This window comes from Berghia stephanieae, chromosome 3 (genome assembly GCF_034508935.2).
Source record: "Berghia stephanieae isolate SIO BIC M18660-M18661 chromosome 3, UCSD_Bste_1.3, whole genome shotgun sequence".
Classification (NCBI taxonomy): domain Eukaryota; kingdom Metazoa; phylum Mollusca; class Gastropoda; order Nudibranchia; family Aeolidiidae; genus Berghia; species Berghia stephanieae.
The window spans coordinates 71,363,854-71,383,804 of NC_088362.1; the positions used below are offsets into that span (position 1 = coordinate 71,363,854).

At 35.5% G+C, this 19,951-nt stretch overlaps 1 protein-coding gene across 1 annotated transcript; it reads right to left on the reverse strand.

The window, feature by feature from the left end:
• Positions 1-1,617: 1,617 nt before the first annotated feature.
• Positions 1,618-17,216, reverse strand: LOC144969342 (organic cation transporter protein-like). The gene is made up of 11 exons (XM_078908452.1): positions 17,074-17,216; positions 14,984-15,142; positions 13,146-13,263; positions 11,933-12,036; positions 11,052-11,206; positions 10,120-10,288; positions 8,741-8,962; positions 7,148-7,374; positions 5,144-5,325; positions 4,658-4,809; positions 1,618-2,440 (listed from the first exon to the last, which is right to left on the reverse strand). Exons 1-11 carry the CDS (start codon positions 17,214-17,216, stop codon positions 2,314-2,316), a joined length of 1,758 nt encoding a protein of 585 aa, XP_078764578.1. The 3' UTR covers positions 1,618-2,313.
• Positions 17,217-19,951: the final 2,735 nt, after the last annotated feature.

Below are 19,951 nucleotides of genomic sequence, written 5' to 3' on the forward strand. Positions count from 1 at the left end.
GTTTTCAAATGATTGTATTTTTTAAAAAGGTTTCTGAGTTTTGTGTCCAGATTTCACAACCATTTTATAAGAAGATATAATTAAAGAGTTTATATATTGGCGTATTCTTTTAGAATATCTCTCTCTCTCTCTCTCTCTCTCTCTCTCTCTTCTCTCTCTCTCTCTCTCACACACACACACACACACGCACTCTCTCTCTCCCTCCCTCACGCTCTCTTTATATATATATATATATATATATATATATATATATATATATATATATATATATATATAGCCTACAGTATTTTAGAACAACACACTATTTCTTTAACATTTTGATAAGTCGGGCCCGTCTTAATAGGTCTATAAATAACTTGTTTTCTGAACAGCATTTGAAATGAATGTTGTTGCTGCTATACGGCATGATTTACAAAGTCCTACCATCCAAAAAGGGACAAGAAAAAAACGAAAAGAAAAAGAAAAAAAAAACCAACAAACAAACAAAACAACAGACCAATGAGGTAGTATGAATATATGACCATTTGTATTAAATGGTATTAGTCGGGATTTCTAAATGCTGAACATTTATAACCAAAAAACCATAACATTTGAATTAACGTTGTTTGCTTTATTCGTGAGAATTAAGCGCGACAACCTCAAAAAATTATCTTTAATATCGTTTAACATTAAAGTTACATATTATTTACATATGCACCACATCGTCATTGTACAAGATTGAGACGGTGAGGCATATGTATGACCCAACAAAGGCAATCTATATTATACAGACTATTTCTCTCTCAGTTAACGGGGTTTGTAGAATGGCAGTGGATGGTATAATTAATATTATGTCACATGAAAAATCCCGTTGACTGGGAGAAAAGGCCTGTATACGAATGACCATAAACCTTGTACATCTATTTTGTATAATGTTTGGGGGGGGGGGGGGGGGGGGGGGGTTGAATCAAAACACAAAAATGTGATCCATCGTTTCAAAACAGTTTTATCTCGGGATGAACCAGATGCTAGAAAGTGAATATACTATATCTCCAAATAAGAAACTTGGGGTTAATTTCTCTTCGAAGTGAGGAGGAAAGTAATACTATTTCAATAACTGGACAAAATCTCAAATCGCATTTCTCATTATTTTACTACTAGGGTTCCAATTCATCCCGACATAAGGCAGATTTGAAATGATGAGTCACAAATCATTAGTTACGACTTACTTATACTCTAAACATTCAGCATGTTTTGACAGGGACATATTATCGTGTTGAGATGGTATGTTTACATTATAGGCCTGTAACGATGTGTTGAAATGTCTCTGGATATATATATGAGTTGAGGCTATTTACATTGAATGATTACGCTGCTCGTTCACCTCCTTGTCTATATAAAATAGTGATGTAAATAATATTGTGCTCTAATTGACAAAATGTCTCTTTTTCATTTTGGAAAAAAAAAACACACACAAACCCCCCCAAAAAAAAAACAAAACAAAAAAACAAAACAAAAACAAATCAAAAACCAAACAAACAAACGAACAAAGAAAAAGAAAAAGAACACCCCCCCCCCCAAAAAAAAAAACCAAAAAAAAAAAAAAACCCAAAAAACAACAACCCCCCCCCCAAAAAAAAAAAACAAAAACAAAACATAAACAAAAACTAAATAAGACAAATCAAAACTACTTTTATCGACGTGTACTTATTTGCGGGTCTGATAACCGAACGTTATTATGACTTTGATTTAACATTATGGTATTAAACAGAATTTTGCATTGGTTTTTGAGTATTTCAATTACAACCCTGATAAGTTAGGTTATCAGACCTGCAAATAAGTACACGTTGACTTTTATTCTTACTTTTACGCTCGCGATTAAGATCGAGGAGTACTTTTTACAGGCCTGATAACTTAAATTATTAGGGGCTGATTGTTGTAATGGAAATCGTCTAAAACTAATTCAAAATATTGTTCATTACAACAATGTTAAAATAATTGCGTTCAGTTATCAAAACATGTTATCTAAATAATAAATTGAAATGTGCAAGATAAAGATGATTTTAAACTTGCCAAAAAAAATTTCTTAAATTTAAGTCTTATAAGAAGTGACAAGTTTAAGACTTTTGACAATTTAAATTTAAGTCTTGTAAGAAGTTTAAGACTTTTGACAATTTGGTCTATTTCTTTGATAAGAAACAGTTTTGAAACAATAACAGGAAATTTTAGTCATGGTTACAGCATCATTGTACCTATGTTTACCAGTGTGTGTGTGTGTGTTTGTGTGTGCGTGTGTGTGTGTGTTTGTGTGCGTGTGTGTAAGTGTGAGTAAGTTTATAGTTTGTGTGTGTCCATGATTTCCCCTTGGACTCCTTTGTTGATTTCTTCCTTCCCGTTGATTTCTGTCTTGAGTCTGTACTTGTCTACTGAATCATCTCCGTTTTTACTGTCTGGCTTGGCTCTGGAAAATAAAATATAGGAGGCACGTTTACTACTTGTCATCATTTCTATGGATACTAAATAAATGGATAGATAAATGATGTATAGGCCTATATAGCTAAGTAAATTTAAAAAACCCAAATAAAAGATAAATAAATTAATACTTATGTATATCAAGATACCATATTTTTACATTTTAATTGCTCTACTCGCCTCCCAACGCTTTGTTTATTTCCTGTAAAGGCCTATCCGAAGTCTGCGATCGTAAGGTTCAATTAGACATGACTCGTAACAAAGGAGAAACCAATCGAATGTGTTAGCTCGAAAGGCTATTTGCAGGTCTGATAACCGAACACATTGTTGAAATGGAAATAGTTTGTGTTTTAGAATGTTTTTATTGCAATACTGAGCCAATAACAAGTTGGATTCTCAGACCTGAAAATTTAAAATTTTAAATTTAATTGAGCTTTTATATAGTGCAATACCCACTAAACGTGCTCAAAGCGCTTTACAGGGGGTCCCTGGCCAACAGCAACACTTAACATTTAGGACGGGACATGACACATATTAGGCGATATTACAATATTTCTTTCGGACAGAGACAACGCTGTTAACGACCAGGTACTCATTTTACACCTGAGTACAATGAGAGAATGTGAGTAAAGAGCCTTTTCCAAGGACTCAACTATGCTCCGAGGCTCGAACCCAGGACCTTCCGATCCGAAAGCGAGTGTCATAATATCACAAGACCACTTTTTGTGTGAACTATAAGAATATAAAAGTTTACACTTCATGTAGCTTACCCAATTAAAATGTTGTACAAATGTGAAGAAAGATGCACTAGCAAATAATACATCAACGAGAACACGTTCTAAAATTCATTATTTTTGAGTTGGAGGAATTTGTGAATCGCAACTTTGGTGTCAATCTATAAAGACGCCATAGATTTTCTGACAACATTAAAAATCTTCTGCAACTCATGTCCACACGAAAGGAGAATGTAACAAGAAATTAGAGAGTAAATCTCGCCATTAATTAAAAATAAAAATCTGAATGATGATGAATGCAGCAGCAGCAGATTTACTGTTATTCAATTATTGAGGATATTTTCACAATTTGAAAGAAAAAGAATCAATAGTTTGTTAATGGTCTAAGATATTAATAAGAGCTGGAAAAAACTCTAGGCACATTGCACATGATCGTATAACTGGTTTAATTTGTTTTTGTTTTGTTTTTAAGGGTTTTACGCACTTGCAACACATTAAGGTCATATCAGCGCCAGTAAAAGGAAAAAATGGGATAGTAAAAAGTTCTAGAATTACAATTAAAGCACCCAAGAAAAGGTAAGACAAAGGGGAATTAGTTCAAATAAGAAACAGGTGTAGATTCCAAGAGCACACTAACAAAGTACTTAGTTTGAGATCACTAAAAGTCTCATCAGATACAAGCACGTGTCCCCACTAAGAGGAACACCCTCAAATGTTTTACAAATTTTATATAATATAAAGAAAAGATAATACAGTGCATAACAGAGAGATGATTTACAAGGAAAAAAATATAATCTCCCAAAACTAACTATATATTTGACTGTTTCCCCTTCAGCCAGGGCATCTGGTCAGGACCAGGACAAAACCAAGTAATCTCATTCCAAAACAAAGACAGAAAGCAAGTTGGAAAACAGATATAGGGGGATAGAAGACTCAGAAAGTACCTCCCTGCCCACTATGGGAGGTCAGGAACCCCACCCAGGTTGGTTTAATTTAGTTTAGATTTTAACAAAATAAAACCCCAACCCATTTGTACTCATCGCATTGGTTTAAAAATGCAGGCAATCTAATTGAAACCATCGGACCTACAAATACCTTTTTGCACTGACTTGTCTACTTAAGCAACTGAATTGGATTTGACCGACCGATGTAGAATTTAGCGAGAACTTGATAAGAGTGATTAATTTATAGCAATCCGAGTTGCATATTCCGATTGGATTACGACTATTAGTCATAGACAACATGCTGGCGCTGATATGACCTAAATGTGTTGCAAGCGCCGTAAAACCCTTAAAAAAAACCAAAACAAAAAAAAAAACAAAACAAAAAACAAACAAACAAATAGACAGCCTGGAATTGGATTGATTTATGCAAGTTATCAATTCCTTTGATTACAATAAGAGACAAGGAATTGATTGATATTGTTGTTGTTTTTTTGTCCAGAGTATCTCAATCTCAAAATGATCACTTACTTGCCAAAACTGATGGCGTCTTCGATTGTTTCGGGAATTCCCATATTGAGTGTTTCCGGTAGTGTGAGAGCTAGAAGACCTGCCAAGACGCTGCAGGCCCCAAACACAATGTAGGGTAAGGCGGTGCCAAATTGACCGCCGACAAGCACACCCTTAAAATAGAAGGGGTAAAAAAAGAGATAGGATTGTTTAATCTTTTGCAGAGAATTTACTGAAAGTGTCAATATCAATGGTATATAATGGTAACATGCATTATATTATAGTATTATTGTTTAATACCAAATGAATGAGTCTTGACATTGGCGATATATTACCAATAGTAATGATAATATTGGTGATGATTTTTATTATAATTGTAAAATTAATTATGACAATAGTGATTATGATTACGAGCACCAACGACAAAAAATAAGTACCAAAATTAAAGGCGACAACACTCATACAGGCACACGTTCTCATTCACAAACCTATCGAGAGGTTACTTACCAGATCCGCGATGTAAGGAGCGGCTATACCACCCAATCTGGCAATCATGGAGCTGGCTCCTACCACAGAATTTCTCATGAACGTCGGGAACAGCTCGGCTGTGTATACGTAGATTGTAGAAAATCCCCCAGTGGCCCCAAATTTGCCCACATTGGACAATAAGACGTTCACCCAGGGATCAACTGTCATCAGGAAAGATACCATAAAATGTTAGGATATCAGGGCTGTCAACAATTTTCGCTCGAAAGTTGTTTTTATTAGCTTTGATCGACGGGTTCTTTTTTGAAGCTCTGAAAACTACAATTTTTATGGGCTCATTATTGTAATGTAAATATTCGCAAAACAGTACACCATATAGTCTATTACAACAATGTTAAATCAAGCCCAAAAATGCGTTCAGTTATCAGAACTGCAAATGATGTGAAATTATAAATAGAACGCTATAAGAGGTCCTTCCATTTTTACCAGTTAAAGCACAGAAAAGAAGTATAACTTTATACGAAATGAAAGCTTTTTCTTATTGATTAATGTCAATAGAGAGGTGATTAATTTCTCACCAAGTGTTCTTTCATAAAAGTTTAACATTACACATATTTTTGTGACATCGCTCCGAGACAGGCTGATTTTTTTCAGATGGTCTTAATTTCTCTCTTCTTTATCTGGCATTACTTCTTACAAACTTTTTCAGGTTACTGCTATTGTCTTGGTGGGCAGAATCGGCGAGTATTTAACATTTAACCGACCATATCACCATTATCCTTTTAGTGCGAATTTAATGAAGATATTCAAAGATATACGTTATTAATCTCATTGAGGGAACATTTTTTAGAGTAATGAGAACATTTTGGGTCGGTGAAAGAACTGCACTCCCATGAGCTAGGGTGGATCATTAACTCAAGGCAACACAGAGCAACGAATCCAGTACAGTTGGTTATGTGGGACAGACCTTACAATAGATCAACACTGCCCCAAGAGTAAAAAGAAATGTTGGGAATGATCAAACAGATAATCAGAATGTAATGAAGTGGTAGAAAGCGGATATATAGAGTCATGTGTCCCAAAGCGCCTGGATTTATTGCGGCTTCTATAGCGTTAAACGGATAGTAGCAATTACTTACTTTTCATAGAGGAAAAATAAACCCATCCTAAACTACTTTCCATTTTCCGCCACATTTATCAGGAAAAACTACCCAATCATGCTGGGTTGATAGGTGGGGTGGGGGGGGGGGAGGGGGGAAGGGCAGTTTTCAGACCCCGCACCCTCCTCCCACTGGCTAAAACCGAGCTAAAAACCTATAGCTTTAGAGATAAGCTTTCCACAAACCAAGCTATGGTTTAATACATAACCATCTGAGATTATTGTTTGAAGGTAGTAGACACTTTGTATGGTATAAAATTGACTTGCTTCGAAACAGATACACAAAAAAGCGCTCTGAGTATGGTTAATTCAAGATATTGTGCTGACAATGTACATACATGTGACTAGTCGTCTCAAAACGTTTTTAAGACGGTATGGGCCTGATGCTTAAAATTCAAGTTTAAGCTTACCTTTGTAGGGGTAAGCGCGCTCTATTTAATACCCTCAAACAAATCAAAAACAATAAAAATCCCCCCCCCCATAAAAAAATATCCAAACAATATTTAAAAAAAAAACAAGAACAAAAAAACAACAAAATACAAAAAAGAAGCAAAGAAACAAAGACAAAACAGAAAAAAAGAACAATAATCACCCCATCCCCACAAAACAAAAACAAAAACAAAACAAAACAAAACAAATAAGAATAAAAACAAGAGAAAAAAAGACCAACACATCCCAAACCAAAACAAAAACAAATAAAAACAACCCCCCCCCTCAAACAAAAAAAAAAACAAAACAAAACAAAACAAAACAACTTTAAAATTCAAAATTCTTCATACAGTTCCTTCAGACAAAATACCAAATTGACGCGTTTGGTCACATATTTTACACGTTAGTTTTTGTTACGTATACCGAGTATATCTTACCCTCTGTATTAATGACTGCTGGAATCATGGAAGCTAGACAAGCTGTTCCTCCCAGCAACATGGAAAAGCAATGGAACTTTTTCCTGCCCACAATGGGCAAGGCAAATAACGTTGCAATGTTACCGAGCAGTTCTACAATTCCGCTAAAGGAAAAATTGACATAGATGCTTCCGCCAAGAGACCCTACGTTCAGCGTCAGGCCGTAATATACCATAGTCACTACCAACCTGCCAGTGGAGTGAAAATAATGAAAAAAGAAATATTGGAAAGCTTAAAATTAGGTGAAATATGAAAATAATTTGAAAGTTTTAATCTAACGCTCCTTTAACCATCTGCATGGAAAATGGTCACATAAGCTACGATTCAATAAACGTTATTTTCATCAGTTTTGTTTTGTACATCAGAAAATAAGAAGAAAAAAAAATCTTTCTCATACCTTTAATGCTGTTTTGTAAAGTTCGCCTCACTGAACAAATTATGAATAGTACGAATTTATTGATTTTGAGTTTGGGTTTGAAACATGCACGTTTGTATTGGACATTTTGGGAATAAAATGAGAGAGTTAAAGAAAAATGCCCCCTTTAAAGGCGATAGTTTCCTTAAAAGGAAGCTAGAGGAGGACAAAATAGCTATTCTGTAGATCATTGCTTGCTACATTTTGTCTATCGCGAATATTTTCCGCCAGATTTAACAGACCCAGTTACCCAATCACCGTTTGATACACAAGGGTTTGGTAAAAATCGACTGCGCTCGGATCGGTATTGGTCCCTTTGCTAGTGAGGCTTGTGGTTTAACCACTGAGCTATAGATACAGTCAGAAACAAAGACAAAGGATAACGTAATATTTAACTGTATTAAATTATACTGGTTTTGTTTTTCGTTCAACATTTGCTAAAAATGAAACTAAAATATTGACAGAAGAGGACAACGAACAACAAATTGAACAACATAAAATAGAAGAAAACTTTATGATTGGGAATGTTTCAAGCAAAGATAGTTGTAGATAAAACAACTACAGCAGCGAAACAGAGAAAGTTGATGAAGACAGTGCGACAACATTGAAAGATGTTTTGCTTTACATGAGACTGCTGAAGAAATCGTTGAAAGAAAAATAGATTGTTTTCAGCCCAAAACAGTCCGTGTTTGGTATTTTTATTCTCTTATATAAGATGTTATATTATTTCTATGTACATTACCAATATGCATTAAACCACAGAGAGTAGCGTTCAGTGAACAATAAATTAAAATTCCACGCAAAGTCGTGTTCCATTGATGAGGTGATAAGATCTTGGATTTTTACAATGCGATCAAAATTAGCTCAAGGACTTCGAGTCGTCGATTGGGCTCTTCGACATTATGTCCTCGGGAAAGACATTTTACTCATTGATGTTTCTTTTCATCCACCAGTGATTAGGTAACTGGGTCTGTTATATCTGGCTAAAAGTACTTTGTGGTAGACTAGCGTTCTATCTTAAGAATAGCAAGCAACTTTAATCTCCTGGTAAAGAAACTAAAGACAAAGAGATAACCTCCGGCACCATGGGCCTTATAGTTCTAAAAGAATCTACAAATTTAAAATATCGTACAACTGACCAATTGATGAATACGACGATTGCCCTGGCCAGTAACACACGTGACGCAAACAAATCCGTTATTTTCCCTTGTGGCTCGGCCACCTCTTTGACTTCTTTTTCATCTACGAAGGCGTCTTTAGGCAGATCCTTGCCGTTCACCTTGGCCACTCTTTCCATTGTCACCTTGGCCTTGTCCAGCTGACCTTGACTCATCTGCCAGCGGGGAGACTCCGGTATAAACCTATGAAGAAAAATTGTTTTAGTCATAGATCCGTTTTCCAAGCATATAAGCAATTTGTGACCTACCGCCTCAGAGCGGTGTTATGTCGAGGTGGTTCAGATGCTAAGATTTGAATATAATTAATCGTCATATGTTGAAGCTGGGGTTCAGATAATAAATTTCGTTGACGACGGTAGATCTGATTGTAAAAAGGAAAATAAACGAAAAATTGTCATCGCTGCTCATTTTTACACTATCTTCACCATAATTTGGTTCACCCAGACACAATAGGCGGTAAGCCATTTATGACTTCTTCTAATGACACAGTGATACGTGATACTTATAGTATTGAGATGCGAATGAAGTCTAGTTTAGAATTTAGTCATTAACCTAATTTAGATGTAAATTGCCTTGATTATTGTCTTGTATTTCTTTCACATACGTTTTTGAACTCTGTTCCGGGAAACAATGCAGTAGCCTATACGTTTAAAAACATTAACCCCACTATTCTCCACTCTCTGTTTTTAATGGCAAACAACGTCGCAGTTATAAAAATATAATTTAAACGAAAAAATTGCCGATTGATCCGTTGCACGCATGATAAGTGCGTTCAGTTGTAGGATGTGCTTGGTATGGGGCACCTGCATTTCAATCAGGCGTTCAATTAGGTCAACACGAGGAGACTACGATGTCTTTTGGTACTGGATAATGATGTGTTAAAATAATTATACATATAGAAATTTGAAAAGCTAAACCACCATTTTCAATCGAGATTATCAATTGTTATTTAGTGATGAGTTGTTTCGTCCGAATGTAACACATTGGTCCGTTTTTAAGTAAGCGGACTAGATTAGGCCTTTACTAGTCTAGTAAATGACTTCTTAGGAGCTAAAAAAATTGATGTACTCAACTATGAGTTATACACACACACACATATATATATATATTATATATATATATATATATACTATATTTATCATCTATATATTACTATTTCATTATATATATATATATATATATATATATATATATATATATATATATATATACAGATGTACAGATCTGATACCCGAATTGTTATGGCTCATTGTTGTAATGGAAATAATACTCCCAAGCCAATGCAAAAGGTTGTCCAAAACAACACTTGTTAATTAAATTATGTGCACTTTGGTACTCACCAATATAGAATGAGATAAAGGATGGTGTAACTCGACACAACCAGCTGAAGAGTCCGCCAGTCCCTGATGAAATAGGCCAAGAGATTGAGGACGAACATCCCAAACACCCAGAAGAACTGCATCGCGATGCCACCCTGGGCACGATACTGGCGCCCTAGGATTTCCATGCCTATGGAGTGGAAAGAGATAGAGGATTTGTTGTTATTGACGTGCAGCTAGTGGTATGACACTCACCTTCGGACCTTCGAGTCTCACTCTGAGTGAAGCAAAGTTTAATCCTTGGGAAAGACTCGCACAGTATTCTCGTCACATTCATGTATATAATATTGAGAACTTGGCGTTGTCTGTGTCGAAAAAATGTGTAATCTCACCTTTACAGTCTCGTCAAGTCTCGTACTGCATATTAAGTGTTGCTGTTGCTGTTGGAGCGTTCGAGTACGTTTAATAGATTTTGCGCTTTATTTATAAAAGCGCAGTTTTTCATGATCAAATAAAGTAGAAATGCAGTCAAATAATAGTTTGCTTTTGTGTGTTTGTGTATGTGCATTTGTGTGTGTGTGTGTGTGTGTATAGGTTGTCTGTGTGTGTATGTCTGGATGCAATAGTTGACAGAAATAATTTAGTCTCGGCGTTTAAATCATAAAAAACACAAACACTAGACAAAAGAAAATAAAACAAACAAAAAAAAAAAAAACACCAAAAAAAAAAAAAAAAAAAAAAAAAAAACAAACAAACAAAAGAAACAAACAAAAAAAAAACAAAAACAAAAAACAAAAAAACAAAGCAAGAACAAGAAAATAAAAATAAATAAATAAAAAATTAGACCAAAAAAAAAACAAAACATAAAAAAACACTCCTATAAACTAAAACCAAATCGAATATAACAAAACAACAAAATATCAGCATCGCCTTCAAGGCTTAGGCGTACTAACCTAACACAAAACAGCACATGAAGATGCCCATCGCACTGGTCCCAATGATGAATCGTAAAATGGCGAAGAAGACGAAACTGTCAGCAAAGGAGATGGTGAAGGTTGACACGACGTGAATCAGGACTGACGACATGATGGCTGTCTTCCGACCAAGTCTGTATGGAGTAAGGAAACAATGGAAGTCGGTGTACTGATGTTGTTATCAATAATAATAATAATAATAATAATAATAATAATAATAATAATAATAGTAATAATAATAATAATGATAATAATAATAATAATAATAATAATAATAATAATAATAATAATAATAATAATAATAATAATAATAATAAATTGCATCGCGCTTTCCTTATAATCAGTTCACATGGTTTTCTATATCGATACAAACTAAATGTGATTATATTGGTAATTAACCTCCACCGAACTGTTTTATATTCTCGTCGAATTTTTTCAAATATTGACTGACCATTAAGACTTTAAAACATACATTACTACATTATGTTGAAAAACAGAAAGCTAGTCCCTCCCCATTGGTGTACTTAGATGTCGTTGCGTTAGCATATTATGAAGATTATATATAATCCATCAAATAACAGTTCGTCCAAAGCCAAGTGAACAAATTGGCTTGTAGGTCTTTGGTTCGAGTTTCATCTAGGCAGCGCAAAATTGAGTCCTTGGAAAAGGATATTTACTCACATGCTCTCACCGCATTCATGTATACAATGAGTCCCCATTTTTATCATCATCATCATCATCATCATCATCATCATCATCATTATCATCATCATCATCATCATCATCATCATCATCACCATCATCATCATCAAAATAGCCTAACATCTACAATCAACACAACTAAACTCAAAACATCTTACCTATCGGAGACGTAACCATAGAAAATAGACCCTACCAGCAGACCACACATATAGACCATATTAGCATGAGACTTGAGGACCTTGTCGTCACACACAAAGTCTTGCTGAAATTATAAAAAGATAGTAAACAAACACTCGAGCAGTTATATAATCCGATAAAAGTTATTATTTTGAGGAATTCTCATTTCCCAAAATAATAAAATGGTGCCAGGCGATTAGGAAAACTACTCACAACATCGGCCAGTCCGATATAACGTTCCAACACTTTGTGTAACCTTGAAAGTTTATAGTTTGATTGATATAATTAAGTGAAAACTAATCACCAAAAATGGCTGTCTAAAAAGAAAAACAAAGAGCTGAGTAACGTTAACTTCGTCTCTTCTATACTCTCTGATTTACTGACACTGCATTATACACACTTTTCATATTTCTATCCTGCATTATCAGGAATGTTTAAGAAAACTTACCGACGAAACAGTAATGTCGATTCTGGATATACCAGCATGTTGTTTGCGTAATGTGCGTTATGTTCACTCAACTAAGATTACCATCTGTTTTCAATTTTAAAAATGGTTATGAGTACGAGGCAATCAACGATCTCATTGCATTATGTCGTATTTACGGACATTGCTAGAATATTAATTTTAAAAAGGGCACCTAAAAGGCAACTATAACAGTATAGAATGAACATTTTCACTCACAAGAAAGTGCAAGATATAGAAAGAATGGTAAAAGTTATGGTTTGGTTAGCCCATACACTTGTCCATATCTGAATATCGTAAAAAGATTGCCTCCTCTTTTTGGTTTGAAAATGTTTTTGGTTTATTTCACATCTTGCTTACATTGCTTGGCATGTTACGAGTCAACCACTTTACATTTCATGAGCCTTGCTGGGCGGGTAAATCAAACGTAACTATTTCTGAAAGGACGATCCTTACAAGAAGTCAACCAATTATGCAATATTTGGCACACGAACTAATGGACATGACTGGGTAAATCAAACGGAACTATTACCACAATAACTCTAGCTTACGCCAGTCATCACACTAAATAATGGGGGTGACTCTAGACGCTTAGGCATGACCGAGTGGGTAAAGCAAACGGAACTTTTACCTTAGTAACTCTATTTCACATTCAAAACACCAACTGATCAATGGGACTTCAAACATAAACTATAGCGAAAGGAGCTCCTATAATCAGATAATGATGTTACCTCCGTGACAAATGTGTTGTCAAAGACTTCCCTGTCGTAGACCCATTCATGACAAGAGGTCGTGTCGTCCCCCCAGGTGTGGATCACGTCAGAGGAATTCATGAAATTTCGGGCATTCCTATAAAAAAAAACAAAACAAAACAAACAAAAAAAAAAAAAAACACGGTTAGATAATAAGATGGATAAATTGGTATGTTCCTCTTAATTCAAATTGATTCGCCTCATCTTCACTCAGAAGGAATAGATAAGAAAAAAAAAACGAAACTTTTATTTCGAGCAAAATCATTTTTGTGCGCTCAAGGGGATTTAGAAGGGTCCTAAACCAATGTCGACACTAATAATGTAAATCAAAATAGAGTCTTTAAATCTGGTTTGATTACTTAACGAAAGAGCACACACTTATACAGGCCAGGTAATCATTTTGGAAGATAATGATCTGGAAAAGTTTGTTCGATGCAGGGCCAGACAAAGCAGAAAGAAAAATACAAGAAAAAAACATCCCCAAAATAATCAGACTACCTCGACTGGAAATCAATCCTTAGACCTCCTGATTATCGGTCAGACATATTATTGTTACACCATAGAGTTGGGACAATTTCATGTCTATATTATTTACAAGGATATGCATTTTTCGTTGTTAACCCTCGCTGCATCGCAAAACACCAACATTGAACACCAGAGGACGAGGACGAAGAATTTGAACTGACTCAATTCTTATTTAGAAAACATCAAAGTGACAAATTAGGGAGCAGGCCCTGGTAAAAGATAAGATATAAAATGTGTATGAAACAGTGCCAGAAAAGGCAGTGAGAGAGAGAGAGAGAGAGAGAGAGAGAGAGAGAGAGAGAGAGAGAGAGAGAGAATAAAACCATCCCACAAAATCAGCTTGGCTTGATTGAAGATCAAACATCAGAGCCCCTGGTTACCGGCCAGATGTGGTACCAATACACCAGTTGCAAATGACACCATATTTTATAGAAATTCCAACATCTCGAGTTCAACCAAATAAAAATTTACTTTTTTATTTTTTATAAAAAATTACACTGTTTATTAGTAGACGTCTACTGATAACAAACTTAAATTTTCCTTTTTTATTTATATAATTATATTTTTTTAAATTTTCCGTGAATTTTGGAAATTCTTAATTTTTTTCACGATCAAATTTGCAGCAGGGATCGATTTTGTTGTAGTGATGATTTCGGTTAATTCGTTTGATTTTACTCAATAGTTCTCATTCTAGATCTTTTATTTGATGTTGTATTTATGTGTTCTTTATCTTTAATTAATTTGTGAAAATTGATATCTTTGTAATTTTTATGTCAATTTCGAATAATGCAAAAGGTTGGTTTATTGGCATTTTTAATGCAATAATTTTAACCTATGTAATACAGTCACACTCTTGAAAAAACCTCAGTGATTTGTGCAGCAATTTTGAATTGTTTGAAATGATATAATTTATGCTGGCACCGGGATTTGAAAATGGGGTTTGGCCCATTTGAAATGCGACATAAAAAGTTTAAGTTTCAAAGTTGCATAACATAGTTTTGCTATCATGTTGATTGTGGTACCAAAAGTCTTACAATTATATTTACTTTCCATAGCAAGTAAGATAATCGTTGTCTGTATTTGGGAAAAATGGTTTAAAGTAGCTAATTACACCACCGAGGTTATCCAGTAGTTGGGACGAGTATTATGCCTATATTATTCTCCACAAGGGTACGCCAATGGTGATGGCTGTGACGATGATGATAATGATGGTGATGTTGACGATGATGTTGATAATGATGATGAAGATGGAAATGAGGGTGATGCGGACCTTGACATAAGATTACTCTCACCTGCCTTCGTAGACTTTACACTGAGCGTCATACCAAGGATACTCATCATCGTCCTCGCTGCCTCCGTCTTTTCTATAGGGTAGTGTATAGTCTATAAGTGACTGTTGGAACCCGGTTTGGTTCTTGTACGTGTCATTTGGATACCCAGGAATGGCACACCTGATAATATACAAATATGAGAAAACGTAAACATGAACATCTATATATTGCATTTCCTCTGGTTAACTATGCTCATTGCGTTTTAAATGTTTTATTTTTCTCATGCAGACCATATGGAGTCATAATATTTCCAATCCATGCAGTACCAGTCGCTTGTTCGGCTTCAATTTTATACTAATACTTTTACAATATCCGTTAATGCCTACATACAGGTACTCATTCATTCAGGTGTGCTGGGGGAGTTGAATAAAGAGCATTATTTGTTGTGGATAGACAAGAAATAATACATGGTTATAATAGCTGACGGTCCACGAACAAAGGGATCGGTCCCGCCCAAGGTACAGTCGAGATCCCGCCCCCCCCCCCCCCCCTTACTTCTCAAGCATCCAACCACTATTGAGTAGCTGGGTTTATTCGATCTGGTAGAAACTAATTTGAGATAGAGTGTCGATCAACCCAGCCAATAGTAAATTATTGCTATGGTCTGTTTAACGGTTAAGAAACATGGTAAATTCCGGATTGTGACACCAACGGAATTCGGGCAAGAAATAATATTTTCATTAGGTGAAGCAGAGAGGAGTATCGGCTGAGTCAATGCTTTTCAACGTACACAAACTGGGATATGCGGCAATGGGGTCTAGTGTAAATCGCTCCTATTGCGATCTGTATGTCGAAGGTTTAAATCTTGTTGTAAGAGATGCAAAGTTAAGCCTGTGAGTCATGATCTTTACTCAGCATACTCAGGCGCAAATTGAATACCTGACAGCCATCAAAGTTGTGTTTGTCGAACTCAGTCAAAAATATATAAAAATAACGCGATAGATGCTGCATATCTCGCCTAAGATGTTCAGAATTAATGTTGGCTTGGCACATTTTTTTTAAAGCGCTTTGAGAAAACTCAAGCATCCCTTATTCAACGCGTATTAGTATTTTCTTTTCCGAGTCAAAATGCTGCTCTTCCAATGTGTTCGACCCGAAGTCTTCTTGTCTTGTCTTGTCATGAAGTCGTAACTCCGTGCATCGATGACAATCGGGACTGTGAGTTTGGTGAGGAGAAATGGACGTGCCTATGCTTTTACTTTGATTTTATTGATTTCTTTGTCAAATTTAATTTGGTCATTAATTTTAAAAATATTTTTAAAAAAATATTTGTAAAATAATTTATAGATATCAATTTAAGATTTTAAAATCTAATGAATCCAAAACAAAATATTTCTCAGCAAAAACGTAGACAAGATCAATAAAACTATATAAATTCTATAAAATCACATCCTTGGGAAACATCACGATAATTAAAAATAGGCAAAGTGACCAAAACACGTCCTCTCTGTCCCCCCACTACACACATCCAGTAACTAGGTAGCAAGTCTCTTTTCATTAGGCGAAAGCAAACGAGACTTGGAACTTAGTTAAATTTCGCTTTTGACCTTACCAATACGTTGGTACTCTTTAAAAGAGTTTATTTCAAACACAAACCTCCCTTTTACTACCACCCTCTCCCCCGCCCTCTCGTCGACTTTTGTGATGGTGCGAGTCATGCAGCGACAATATTTTCATCGGGCTTTTTAGAAGAAAAAAAACTACAGGTTTTCAGAACGTTTTGTTTTCACCCTTAATAAAAAGATAAAAACAAAGTAAAACAAACCAACAAGAAAAAAACCGTAAGAAAAGAAAGAATACAAGACACCCCCCCTCCCCCAAATATAATAAATAAAAAGAAAAGCAAACAAACAATAACAACAACAACAACAACATTAACAGCAGAAAGCCCAACAAAAAGAAAAACAAAGCAAAACAAAAAGACCAGTCCCCCGAAACAAAAACAAAAACAACCCCAACAGAAACTAAGCAAAATAAAAATAAAACAAAACAAAACCAACCAATAAAAAAAGAAGAATAAACAAAACAAAGAAAAGAAGAACACAACATGCCTGTGATCCGGGACGGCGAGGATAAAGACCGGTAACAATGCTTGAATGGCCGCACTGATGCAGGGTAATCCGACAAGGAAGTAGGTTCGCTTCTGGTAGGGTCCCAATTCCCCAAGGTACTCAACGAGGTCGTCGTACTTCATGGTGATTCGTTAATTTCACGGGTCAGAAATAGGAGTTTACAACAGGACTGGATTCCACTGAAAACGGTATTTCAACATAAAAATTTCTCAGTTAAACATGTGCTTTTTAAAAAAAATTGTACACGATAACTAGATAAATAAGGAGAGATATCACTGACCAATTAAGTGTAAAAAATTATAGCAATCTATTGTGTTTTCTCTATCTATGGTTACGATTCTTTACACATGATATACAGAGATAAATTAATATGAACATGTACACGTAGCGTTTTCATGCAGTCCCATTACTCAGTTCCGATGTATACGTATCTGCAGGTCTGATTATTCATATTAATGATGGTCTCATTGTTGGGATGGAAGTATTCGAAAACCAACGCAAAATGTTGTCAAATTACAACCATGTTAAAGCAGGCCCGTAACTTCATTCTGTTATAAGACCTGCCAATATGAGCATCTAGAACTGTACGCATTACAATGCTTTTTTTTCTTTCCCCAAACAAGATGTGAGAAATGAAATTTCTATTTCATACAGAACAAGTTGCTTTTTTGCAGCATCAAACTGACAGTATCACAGTATGACAGCTTCATATTCGGCGAAATCGTTTGTGATAGACAATGTCCAACATGGTGATCACTATTATGAGAACAACACAACATATAAACACTACTTTTTGGGGGGATCGATGGTTTCTAGGAGTCAACTAAACTCACAAATGCACACAATTCATAAGCAACAAGCCACATATAACTGATGTTCTAGTCCTGTGTGAATAGGTCTTTGTAATGGGGATGATCTTTTTTACCTTTCCATGTGCCCGAGCTCATTGGTCACATTGCAAAATGTGTTCAATATGACCCACATAGTGAAAAGTGTTCACAGATTGAAAAATATCCAACGTTACAATTGGTCATTTTGCTCAGCATGACTCATGGATATGTTCACAACTTTCATAAACACAGCAACGTGTTTACAGTTCTTGAGAATTGTCCAATCGTTGTACAGAAACATGTGATCGATGACCAGGTTGGACAACAACTTAAATATAGATCGCTCCCACTATAATAGACCCTGAGATAACCACGTCTCTCTGAAAGTCGTCATAATGTAAACAATGGCAGTGGTTGGTAAACATTGCGAACTTCACAGGTTTTGCTATCGATGGTATGTGTCTAAGTAAAATACGTGCTGTTCTACCGCTAGATCAATAAAACAAAAACAGAAAACTATGTGTAAACTTTAAAGTTTATATACTATGATCGAGAAAACCGTGTGACAACTAGTCACCCATTTGGCGGTATAAAAACAATAACAATGATCAGAGAGAGGTCGAATTCATTCAAGTCATTGTTTATAAACAAACAACTATTGGTCAAAATCTACTGGTTAATTTGGTCAAGAGACTGAATTTGGCAGCAAGTACATTCACTAAATGTCAGATACTCATTCACACCTCAGTCGACTGATGTAAAGTACTATAAAGTACTATTTCCGATGGCACGACGATGGGATCAATGTTTTGCAATGGGAGCGATCTATTCAGGTTTTTGTCCAACCAAGTCATCAATCACATGATTTGTTGCTGTACAACGATTGGATATTTCTTTAAAAATGTAAACACGCTGCTTTGTTTATGAAAGTTGTAAACATACACATGTGTCAAACTGAACAAAATGGCCAATCGTGATGTTAGATATTTCAAAAGCTGTGAGCACTTTTCACTATGTGGGTCACTTTGAGCACATTTTGCAATGTGACCAATGCCCTCGAGCACATGGAAAGTTAATATGGATCGCTCCCATTACTGTCACACATTCAGTCATTTAAAGGTACTCGGCATTGTTTAATTTTGTTTTACGAAAAGAGACACCAATTGGATTCAGTTGTCTGATGGCACGCCGCCCGGCAACGGATACGCTTTTATGCTCGCCGGAGAATATTTCATACGGGCGTCCGCCATTGTTCCGATAGTTTAGAGCCAGTGTTACCAAAGAGCGTGTAGGTAACGAGTGTTATGTTACCAAGAGCTCTCACTTCCCTCTTTTGGTGAAGCCACCCATCTTCCGTCTTCTACTCGTATTTTCTTCATTGTATCAGTAAGCCTAGCGCGCATGATACACGCGGAGCACACTCACCTCGCTGTCTTGCCTGGCACGCGACAATAGCATTGCGGTTAAGAGAAGTGAGAGCTCTTCGTAACTACGTTACCCTACACACTCTTTGGTGTTACTAAGTTACCATGCCAAATTTTTGGATGGAAGTGACGTTACGACTGTTGAAGAGTATTTGCTGGACCACTGACGGTATTTACTTAGTCAACTCATGTGAGAAAGTATAACTGGATATTGCTATTGCCTAACATTGTAAAATGTAAATTACCATTAGAAAGAGGCAACATGTATGGTAATTTGGTGTTTTAAAATAATTTTCTTTTCCATTTTTCATCTCTTTCCTGTTTAGCTTTCAAAGCTTACACAAACACTTTAAGTATCATTTTAGCGCATAGAAAAAGTAAGATTATGGAAAATATAATAAGATTAGATAAGATGAACTTTATTTATCCACTTCATAAAATTTGCATTGGGATGATAATAGAGAATAGACCTGAACAAAAGAAAGGACCCACTCCCCGCCCCCCCCCCTCCTTCCAAAAAAAAAAAAGAAAAGAAAAAGAGATTAAAAAAGAAACAAAACCAGACAAAAAACAACCCCCCTCCTTATCTATAAACAACAAAAC